A 12,520-nucleotide genomic window follows, 5' to 3' on the forward strand; every position below is an offset into this window, starting at 1 on the left:
CATCTCAGGTTTCCGCACTATATTTTCCTATTCACAAAGAATATACATAAAACTTTAAAAATGACAAAGGTGCGTGTCCTTGCGGACATTCATCTCGTCAGTCCAATCCACACAATCCATTAGGCTATCATGGCTTATAAACCTCCTTATTGAGCAAAAAACACAGACACACCACACTTTTTACCCCAAAAGGGTAGGCAGAGGTACTTCTTTATATTTATTAATGTTACCATGCAATCTACTATTAGCCATATGTTTCCTTCCCACTACCAACAAAGAACATAAAGAACATCATAAAATACTATATCGACATTCCTAGTAAAGATCCAATTACAATATGCAAAACATGTAGGATAAGCCAATATAGTTGTTTGCCTAACAGATTATGATTTATTACATACAACCGCCCCAGATAGAAGTTAGATATAATGACACATCTGAGAGGCTTCCGCCGGCGGCAAATTGAAAATTAACTGGAAACGTTTGCATTTACGTTTGTGTGCTAAACGTTTAGTGGTTCTTACTTGTTAGCGTTTATGTATTTGTATGGATTGAGGTTATGTTTCGTGTAGGTTTTGAACGTGATAATGGAGTAGGAATCATCCGCAGATATGAAATTTTAAACGTGATAATAGAATGAGACTCATCCGAAGATACGAAAGGTTTTTGTATGTAGGAATTTAAATTAATAAAAATCTAAAGAATTAACAACACGTTACGCCTTTATCTCCGAAGCGCTACACAGACATGTAAACGAGGCACTCACTTTTTGACAAGTGTTTTCCGTCCTATGATGTGATAGGGGGCGAGTCTATTGCTATGTGGGATACAAGTTTTAGAGCCTGGGTAAATTTTAGGAAAACCAAATATTACCTTTCTCGACCCGGGATTTAAATCCGGAACCGCAGAGTGGTGGTCGTACCACGCACGCAACGCAGCGAAGAATTAAGTTACTATTAAATTGAAAGAATCGGTACCATATTACATTTTACAGTAATATAACTGACATATTGTCTGATTTGAATACCTTACAGTGTTTTAATAACACGAATTAATGTTTTATAAAAAAAAATAAGCTAAGCTACCAATAAAAATATGCCAATACAAAATAACATACATTTAAAATATTCAACACGAGATACGAAATGAATAACGAGCGAAATCAAATACAGTTCGGATACGCACTTGACATGAAGGAGAGCTTTTGTTCATATTTACGAGATTGGGATCGTCACAGAGCTATTGTTTAAATTGTAATTCGGTAATACTTGTTTTATTATTCGTATATTTAATTGAATAAAAGTCTATTGTTTAGGCGGCGCGCAGACAATTATTTTTGTCATCTCTGCCTAACCCTTCGGCGATAAAAGGTTGTACTAAATGGAATCCCTCATCGCCGATTTCATATCAGCCAAATACGCAGGAGATGTTATAGTGCACAAGTGTGTGCGCAATACACATGTGCACTCTCTATTCCATCACTCTCATAGTCTGGTGAGACGGCAATCCAACATGATTGAAGAGACATCAGGCGTAAGACCAACGATTTTACATGCTTTCCGAGACACGAAGGTATCTCACCATAATTTGCCGACTCCGAAATACGACTGAATAATTTTTAACATAAAAAAAAAACAGTCAAAATTATTTCAAGCCCGATCCGGGATTTGAACCCAGTATCTCGGTGCGGTAGTCGTACTTGAACCGCATACGCATAACAACTACGCCACCGAGGCAGTCCGTGTATGTGTTGTACCAAACTATATTATGTTGTACTATATTATCACTACTATTATGTGTATAAAAATATATCACGCAGAACATTGCCAACGTAAATATTATAAAACAACATTATCACGTTTCGCTGAGCATTTTAGTATGTTTGTCATTAAAACCGGGTACCGGGAACAGGTGACCGGAAATTCACGTTAAACATATTATCCGTGACATGCACAACGCTTTTACGAATTTTATGGATATTCAATGTATTTATTTTATTTACTTTGATGTTATTATTCATTAAAACATGAATTATTTCTACATTGATTTTTACCGGTCGTTGACCGAGATTTTCCGGTAGTAAACATTAGTTGAAACGTAGATAATATAATATATTAATTGCTTCTAAAACCGAAAGCTTCACTATGTCTATTAGCTGTGTATTTAATATATGAAACCTATATTAAATTATGAATTAATGGTTCATAATAATAACTGGGTTCTCTGGTCAGCCTCGGCATTTTGTTTTCGATTAAAGCAGTCCATGAATTAAGATGCTATACTGTTTTTCGGCGGCAAAGTGACCCCACTGCACTTGATGGTAAGTGGAGTGGGGTCCAATAGAATGTCGACTGACGAGAGATGATTACCCCGTGACAGTTAACACAATTGTGCCGGCCTGTCGGAATCGGATATACACGGGCTGATCCCGGAACGCGACACACTTACGTAGGCCACTATGGCGGGTTTTAACACCTTGTGTACGGTGGTCGCTATCCGGGCGGATATAAAATATATCCTATTACCAGCTAAAAATAAAACGTGGACTTCTGCTTACACATCCGGGGATTCAAGTATGAGCTTATATTTTATTTTATCTAAAATAAATTTACAACAGATCTATCGTATCGCTGTCATAAATTTGCAAAAGATGTATATAGCATTGTTAACTATGTGCCTTTTGTTTTTATGAAGTATATTGGGTTAATTAAAACCGCGATAGAATCCGAAAAATCGTTTAATTTTAATGTCTAACATTCGCGTAAACATAAGAAATAATTATACCAAAGCGACCTATCTAAAACAATATTTATAATATCTTTGGTCCTCGATTTGGGGTAAAATCTACACCCCAGCTTTTCTTCTTTTCTTCTTTTCCCTTATGGAATCCTAAAATGTTTGTAAAGGAAAAAGCTCATTTTGAGTACAAACGAGCGTTTGAAGCGCAGGCTCATTATAAGTCGTATTACTTATTTCTTAGAATAATGCTATTGATGTTAATATCGGTAAAAATGTAAAATTTAATACCCTTTTGTTAGTTTGTTATATGTTTATTGAAATGTTCATTTTCTTGTATATTTTCTTCTAAGTAGAGAATTTTGTAGAGCCTGATTCATTAAACGTTTTTAGTCGGAATTTGTGAGTGAAATTGTATGGAATAATTTTATTGAGTCGTTGTTAATTTAGAGAGAATACTAAGCATAGTGACATTATAGGAATATATTACCATGAAATGATTAATAGTTTATAAAAAATATTTGTGGCATAAACATTGAAAGGGCAGCCCAAGGTCAGTGTCAGCTCGGTCTCTGGAATTTGTGCCTTATATGGCGATAGACTGCCTCCTACCACATCATGAGATGGGATACACATGGTTTGTCTGTGCATTAGTTGCGCCTTTGCCCACCTCTTCGGGGATAAAAGGGGTGTGTGTCGTAGTAGTACCAGTTTCCAGCAGTAGTATTAGCTGGACAGTAAAGTTGCCATACTTTTGATGATCTCATATAAAATATATATTTAAAAAATTAAATTCATAATTTACACTATCATACAAACTATCACGCTATATGCATAATAGTCTAGTAATAATGGAACCAAGTGCGTGTTTCAAGATGGCGGCGTGTACTGCCACGCGCGGCTGTCTTGCGGTCAGTCCGAGATATCAATCCTCGAACCGCGAGTTCCGCATAAGGACACTTGAATTGCAATTGCATATAAATTCCCACCCTGTGACCGTTCACATAAGATTGTAAATGAGTGTGACTCGATCGGCCTAAATTAATCCGACAGCATTTCGTAAGTATATTTTCTGGATATTGCGTATATTTTTTATATATCCTAGCCGAACAAATCTATCACTTAACCTTCACAGCAAATAACTTCTGAAGATGCTGTTAACCTAAATGGAAAAGAATTAAGTAGAGGGGAGGTTGTTTGGACTTTCGGAAATATCGCAAACGATATGAAATACAATAAGCTAACGTTCATGGTTTTCGAAAAATTGTAACCTCGGTTGTATACTATCCATGTACAGACATAAGTCAACACAACTCCACCATTATCACTTTATTTATTCCTATCCACTACAATATCAGATTGCCTCGATGGCGTAGTTCGGGTTCAATCCCCGGGTCGGGTACAGTAGGGTTTTTCTGCTCAGTTTCAAGTCTATAATTCGTACCCGATAATGCAATAGGCTATACTTTTACATCATAGGAAAGAATACAGACGGCGAAAATTGAATTGTAGTTGCGCCTCTGCCTACCCTTTCAAGGATAAACGTGAGTGTGTGCACTACATCTTGATCTGATTTACCTCATGTAACAAAGTAACGGAACATCCTTTAGAACAACATTCCACGGGTAATAGACCAGAGTTGAGTACTCAGATCCGGAGCTTATCGCCGCCGTGTTAGCGTACAAAGCCACGTAAATGGACGGAAAAAGATAGCGTAGAGTAATGCATTTCTCTTGAGCACCGTCTTATCTAGGCCAGGTGGTCGTTTCAAATATCTGTAGACATTCGCAGACATTTTTCTCGAAGCATCTAGTATATTTTCGGTTAAAGTGGATTTGCACTGTGACTCATCAAAAGTTACGCGAGATTAAGAATGAGCACGCTAATTGTAATTGTTTTTTGTGTTCTATTTTCAAATTTTTAAATTTTAATTCTTTCAGTTCTGTGGTGCCAGTAACATATAAAGAATTAACGGTTGGAATACATAGTTAATTAATATTATTCGTTATTATCTAATTCAGCAAATCTCGATTTATTTGTATATAATACTTAAATTTTTTTATTTCTATTTTCAGCCTTTACTACATTGCGAACGATTTGCTAATTTACTTATTTCTTTTTAAGAATCAAACTTGCTTCAATTGAAACCCATCCCTATTATACTTACCTACTATTTAGCAACAAAAAGAAGCACGTTCTATTATTCAGTGACGTCATAATCCGTAATCCGTAAAAAGGATCCTTATACATGGTGTTTATTTCAAACCAGTGTTCCCTGAATTTTTCCTTTAGCAAATGCGTGAGTGCCGCGCCACTTTGGTGAGGTATGAAAATTTATAAGCCGGCTTTCCACGGCATACAGTGTCTACACGAGGTAAGTAATGCTAGTAATATTGGATCAAATGTTGGAATGGAACTTATTCAAATGTTGGTTGGTTTGGGTTTATTTTGCGTGAAATGCTCTTATTCAATGTATGTTTAAGGTAATGTTTGTTGTTGGAAATAATCTTTAAAAATGTTCTAAAACTTTTTGTAAACTTATTTTGTATCGTGATAAAAATCTTTCACGTGGTCGAAGCGGCGCCACATTCTAGTATTTGGAATGAATATTTTGAAAATTCATACATATTTATTTTATGAATTAACCCCTTTGTTACGATAAACTTTTCAACATTTACATTTTGTTGTTGGAATTAAAAACTGTTTTGACGGCTTTATTGAGGTTGAATAATTATTATCTACACACAGACTAGACGTTGGTAACGGCTTCACCCGCGTGAAAACCCTTTCCTACAACAAAAGTCCCAACATTGTAGCAATACGACGCTAGCTCCTTATTCTCCATATTCTTATTTATAAGATCAGACGATAAAAACACTATTAATCATGGAAGAAAATTATCGTGATAAAAAGTAGCCTATGTATTGTTCCAGGACATGATCTATCCTTGTGCCAAATTCCATCTAAACTCGTTCAGCTGTTTCTGTATTTATTTCAAACATACAAACATAAACATTTTGACAAAATGTCGTATTTATAATATAAATAAGATTTAAAACGGTTAACATTAAGAATACAATTACAATGTCTATACTATAAAACAAAGTCCCCTTTGATGTCTTTCTATGTGTTAACGATTTTCTCAAAATCTACTGAACGGATTTTTATAAAATTTGGTATGGAGATAGTTTAAGACTTTGGAAAGGTTATAGGCTACTTTCTATCCCGGTAAACTCCTGCACGCGGGCGAAGCCGCGAGCAAAAGCTAGTTAGGTATTTTGATATATTATAGCTACAGAGAACTGTACTGCCGGTCAATGTAAACTTGTAATAATAATACAAGTAGAGTTAATATATAGAAAGGTTGGTATAAGACTATTGTATGACCAAAGAGCGTGTATACTCAAATAGGCCGGCATAATTGTGGCGACTGGTGAGGAATAGAGTCTAAATAAATTACCGACTGACTCTCGACGACACTCTTTTAGGACATTACCTCGCTTTATATGAGCTGCAGGTATACTTTGCAGTGCCCGTAAATAAACCTTTGCTTACCAGTAAGAAACGAAAGCCTCCTCATCGCGGGAAAGGGATGGTTTCCCGACGTATCCAGAAGGTCCAGCTGGTAGACCTCCCCGCGGATCCTGTACAGCTTTCGATGAAAATCTTCAATGGTGGGTGTGTAGCAGTCTTCGAATTTGGTGCCCAGGAACCGCGCCACTAAAGAAGTCTTGCCAACTCGTGCGGAACTGAAATGAATAATATTATTTAATTCGATGAAACACATTTTTTACTAGGTATTGTTCGCGGCTTCGCTTGCGTCAAAGAGCTTTCCAAGAATAAAAAGTTGTATGTAATGCAGTACAGGTTCCATCTAAATCTGTTTAGTGGTTTCCGCATTTATCTCTAACAAAAATTACAGGAAAATGTCTCAGGATGGCGAGCGCAGTAAAATACCAAAAAATACTTTGTAATTCTAGGTGTTGGATGGTGTTGGCAGTCGTAGCGCTTAATGGAAATCGGCAAGCTCATCTCTTCATTCAAAGCAATAAAAAAAAGCTATATGTCTCTTGAAATACCTCTAAAACAATTTTACTCATGTATCGCTTAATGGCGAACGCCGAGCTCGTCTCGTCATTCAAAGCAATTGAAAAACAAAAGCTATACAAAACACAATGTCTCCCGAGATACTTCTAAAACAATTTAACTCATCGTACATCGTTTCAGTAATCTCCCTTCCTTAGTATGAGCCACATGTCTCTTCATCCTCCCAATTTAGATATGTCCTACATTTTTACCGTCAGATGAATACGTGATACTCCTACTTGCCAAGTTTTCGCCAAAATATTTCGCATAGAACGCTTAGAAAATCTTTGGCTTGAAAGTTCTTTGAATTTGATATCGTTATAAAATTTCGGGTTTTAAGTTGGAGAGTCTGATAAATAAGAATATAATGAGACTTAAAATATAAATTATCTTAGAAGGGTGATAACTTTTTTTTTTTGTATAATAATACTATATAAAAATATTTTTCTGACGATCAACACCTCACACCCCCTGTGACCATGAAGGCTGCAAAGTCTTCGAAACGTCGAGAGAAAATTATAAAGTCGCGATAAAATCCAACAAATAGTTTTATTTCAATGTCTAACATTTGCGAAAATAAATAAATCATTAAATTTTTTTTTTATTGTCTAAATACGTAAGCGAGCAAGCTGTCCGCGTAAAAAGGCTAACAATAGACTTGTACAACAACGAGACCCAGCCAAACCACTGACTACTGGGAAGTAATTCTAGAGTAATTAAAAAGAAAGCAACATTCAAAACTATTCTCTCACCATTCCTATTCGTTAAATAAATATGAGAACAAATATTTTAAGTGTAGCTTAACGCATTTGTTGCATCCGTCGTGCGTAAGTCTAGAAATTAATAATAGCAAATGAAGTCCTTAAATTTCGAAATACCCACAATTCGAGAATACATTTTGATGTAATTTTGTTTAATATGTTATTTCAAAAGGTTGGCGGAACCTCAAGTTGTATTTCAGTACACGAAATACGAGTATACCTTTGTGTGTGAAAATTAATTTTAGAAGGCGGGAATAATTTGTGTGTACAAGGTTAGAAAGGTCGTTTTTGTTACCTTCATTTAAAGCACTTACGTACGAGTAGGTAATTATAGTTTTTCTTTATGTATAGTGTTAGGAATCAATCACTTCTTTGAATAGAACATCTAATTATTTTCGATATGAAAAGTAATTTGCTGTTGTGGATCTAACCAGAATTTAATTACATTTACTATGGAGACAGATCCTAGATGTGGTTACGACTTATGGCGATAATTTGACATTTCACTTTTTTTAAACATATTGCGCGCACGTTTGAGTAAGATTTGTCATAAATAAAGTTTATGTAGAGGGGTGCAGAAAAATAAAATTGATATATAACTAGGTTTTATTTGCAGCTTCATCCAGGTGAAATAGTTTTTTCCGGGATAGAAGTCTCATTTTTCTATCTTACTGGGATAAAATGTAGCCTATATTTTAAGTTAGACCTCTAACAATACATTGGTTAACGCTGCACTCAATTCTCTGCAGTAGTTTTTGCGTGATCCGGGTACAAACATACAGACATACTGATAAAAATTGGCTTCTGTTGCTCTAATAACGACTCCCCTATTAGTTTTGTTTCAATAGGTATAACGTACAGGCATCGATCTACAATTTTATTATATATAGATTTCTTATGTTTACGCGAATGTTAGACATTAAAATTAAACTATTTTTCTGAGAGTCCCCTCTGTGACCACGAAGGCTGCAAAGTCTTCGAAACCTCGGGAGAAAACTAAAATATTAAAATTGCGATAAAATCCGAAAAATATTTTAATTTTCATAATATATAGATTTGTCAGCAAAATGTTAATCACCAGAAGTAACGCTTTCCAAATTATCTTTCTACTAATAATGGCTAGGCCTGTTTATCTTTTGCTCCTTCTGTACGAATGTAAATGTTATGCCGCGCAAGGCTTTGTTTTATCAGGATTTTCGTATGTTGTTTATATAGGACTCTGTGTTGCCGATTTTAAATTCGTATTGTGTGCGACTGGAGTGGTGGCTTACAGCATTGGATTTGCAGCGCATTCAATTCCAGGTATTGACTTTGAGAAATGAAGGCTTTATTAACTTTCATTTTGAAATATCTAGTTTTCATGTTGAGTTTTATCAAAATGGCTAAATAAATTCTGACATCAGTTATACCTACGCAAATGAATATCTAAATTACTATCATTTAAAAAACGCAATGAAGTATAATTTTTGGTCCTTTATATTATTTTTGGAGCAAAATTCTATTTGCATTGTTGTTCAGAATTTATTTATGTATTCGTATACAAACGTATATAGGCGGACTTAATGCCAAAAGCATTCTTCAATAGTCAACCTTGGGGTGGTGCAGAGATAATTATGGAAATTGAGTGAATAATAGAATTTTAGTATAATATTCCTCTATGGGTTCTCTTCCGATATTTGAAACAATATTCTAGTTGTTTTTTTTTTCAGAATTTTAGTGAAATATTCTAATAGATATTTTTCAAACGCATCGTAAACTGATCGTATAGCTCCACCGAAAATAGACACCAGTGATAAAAATACAGGTGTTTACCGATACGCCATGCAAAAAGGCTTTATTAAATCTTCGTAGAAGTTTATAAGTAATCACACAGTTCATCATTTAAAACAAAGTCTTCAAGTCAACACAAATCATGTCACAAAACTTGGAATAAGCCGTAAGCATTCTAACAAACCGATCGGTCATGTCAAATAAATTAACATTGAAATCTTAATATTAATTCGAATAATTTGTTCTCAAAAGCAAAGGCTGATTTATGACAAATATAATTTACAGAACAATTGTGAACGGAATATATGTAATTTGTACAAATATAAATCACAAATCAAAAATAAATAAACTTTAATAACACTTAAACATAAATGTAATTTTACCTTTGATACAATAAAAAATTCCGAGAGAAAATAACTTTGATTTTGCGAAATTGCCTCGGGCCACGGTGGTTACTTTTGGACAGCTCTTCAGTCCCCTAACCTCCGCTATAAATAAATAAATAGTCATTTGTATCCCGTGGGAAGCCTTTCATGTCTTTTGTGAAATGACAATGATTAGGAAACTTCGCTTTATTGAAACATGAAAATATAGTATGTAACCATGATGATACAAATCTTGTACACATTACATATCTTACTATAACGTCTATATCACTGAAGGGTGAAGCAGAAACGACACTCCTGCACCTTGATATCGGAAATCCGTCCCATGATGTGATAGAACCCATCGCTATCAGGCACAAATTATAATTCCGGGCAACTAAACTAAATTTTAAACCGCAAACCCTTCTTCAATATTTTGAAAAATCGTCAAAGTACTTTCCTTGCATTGCATTAGAAAGTCAAACGAATACGATAAATCGTACCGTAAACTCTTTGAAGAGTCAAAGCAACAAGTGTAATATAAGAGATCTCGAACGCACGTGCTTACATTACACAGTTCCTGAATACATTACTAACTCCGAGGTTCGCGCGGACCGCACGAACCAAAATGAGCTCTTGTATTTCTAAGTATGAACAAGTTTTGGGTTAGTATGCGGTTAGATGTGTAACAAGACGTGTAATTTAATTGCTAGACCTGGAGCATACAAAGCTTAACATTTCGCTGGCTTACTGCTTCAAGGTCCTATGCTAATTTTTACTAACGTTGCAAAAATTAGATTAATTATTTTCACATTTGCAAAAATTAGGAAAGACCATAATTAATGGTTCCTTTTTATCTTTTAGGATTATTAGAAAGTTCACTGAAAATGAATTAGAATCATGACAATATATAATTTAATTTGCACATCGAACGTAACATAGAACCTTGTCATAATGAGTCAGCACTTTAGAGTCCTACCAAGAGTATTTATCTCTTCTGCCTCATAAATTTTTCGACACAGGTATGATAGATATTTCTAATGAATAATAACTTCATTTAATAAACAGTTTTATGTCTGTCTCGGTGGCGAAGTCGTATTACGTGCGCGGTACAAACATCGCTCCAAGGCTCGGGTTCGAATCCCGGGTCGGGCAAAACAATATTAGGTTTTTCAGCTCAGAATCTTCGGGTTGATACCCGAAGTCTGGAATATGTTCCCGATATGGCGATAGGCTCGCCCCCTATTATATCTTAGAACGAAACATACAAGGCGTTTGCACTAGTTGTTAATCTTCCTAACCCTTTACGGATAAAGGGGTGATATTTATTATTTTTTTAAGACCTATACCATAGTCTGTAGTATCATAAGTTAACGATCGTAAATCGTGCCGATGCGGTTATAATGAAATTCTAACAAGATGTCGAAATTCGAAAATTGAAAGTCGAAAGTAGAATTGTAAGTTAATTCGGAATAGAACTAAATAATATTAGAAATAAATAACAATACTGGGGCCTTATTCTCTATCCCGCACGTTATTTTGACAGTGCGTAACAAGCACGTAACACAACGCATCATGTTTAGGACTATAGAAATTTGGCTTACAGAATATCATTCCACGCACATTTCTCGAAGATAACATGACACGGCCGCGTTACGCGTTTACACTATCTTACAGAATTAGGGCCCTGGTAGGTACGTTAATCAGTGACGGGTAACGTCGAAAGTGCTTCGATGCCATTTATTTATTTACTTTAAACTAACTTCTAATGCGGCTTCCGAAGTAGACACTGGATCTAAGGACATTAAAATCGCAGCTGCTTTCACAAATTCAATTGTCCTAGTTAGGCTTCTAACTGAATTACTGTGGACGGTGAAAGCTAGTTCGGCTATTGTTTTAGAGATTCTTGTACCAAACCAAATTGTGAGTAAGTGGTAGAGCAACCCAATCGTGCATTTTCTTAAGGCCAATGAACTTTACAGTATTAAAATGCTGTTTCAAGTCTGTTTCTTTTGTTAATTATGTTGCAGTGACGTAGGCATATAACCCGATTTCGACCGGCTTCCTTTTAGTATTTTTTGTTATTTTTTTTTTACTAAATGGTAGAGAGAAAATCAATCGTGCAGAAACGTTTAAGGCCAATGAACTGTGTAGTATTAAAAATGTTGTGTTAAAACTTTTGTTTCATAACTATGTTGCAATAGCGCAGGCATATAACCCGATGCCTGCCGACTTCTCTTTCGTAATTTATGTAAAATATAATTATTAGAACGATTTGCGGACCGAATTTATGTATATTAGTACCTATAAGTTGTGTCGAGCTTCCTTCGGAATATTTCACTTCTTCGTTTTCATTTTTTCGCCACTGATATGTTGTGTATTGTGCTAGTTATGGTGTGCTGGTGGAAGAATATTTATATCCGCCCAGATAGTGACAACCGTAAGTAAATTGTGAAATCCGCTATACCCACGTAAATGTGTCGCGTCCCGTGATCAGCCTGTGTATATCCAGTTTCACATAGGCCGGTATATTTGTGTTACCTGGTGAATGATAAACATCTTTCGCCAGTCGACATTTTAGCTAGACCCTACTTCACTCACAATCAGGTGTCAAGAGATCACTTTCCGTGGCCGTAGTGTAAAAAAATACCTTGAAAGTGTTGGAGTTAGGTATTGGCTGACTCTACCGGAGTAGTTAGGTGTAAATTCCATACGAAATTATTATTTGCGACGTTTCGAATGCTAAGTGATATTTTCAGAAGAATAAACAAACCCCGCACATTTTTAGTGCCAATTCAATCT

General features: G+C 35.4%; 1 protein-coding gene across 1 annotated transcript in view; it reads right to left on the reverse strand.

The window, feature by feature from the left end:
• LOC115449035 (GTP-binding protein Rhes) overlaps window positions 1–12,520 on the reverse strand; it is a 47,536-nt gene that overhangs the window by 19,734 nt on the left and 15,282 nt on the right. The window contains exon 2 of the mRNA XM_030176724.2: window positions 6,292–6,485. Within this exon, the coding sequence (XP_030032584.1) occupies window positions 6,292–6,485 (194 nt within the window). The remainder of the gene's footprint in view (window positions 1–6,291; window positions 6,486–12,520) is intronic.

This window comes from Manduca sexta, chromosome 15 (assembly GCF_014839805.1).
Source record: "Manduca sexta isolate Smith_Timp_Sample1 chromosome 15, JHU_Msex_v1.0, whole genome shotgun sequence".
Taxonomy (NCBI): domain Eukaryota; kingdom Metazoa; phylum Arthropoda; class Insecta; order Lepidoptera; family Sphingidae; genus Manduca; species Manduca sexta.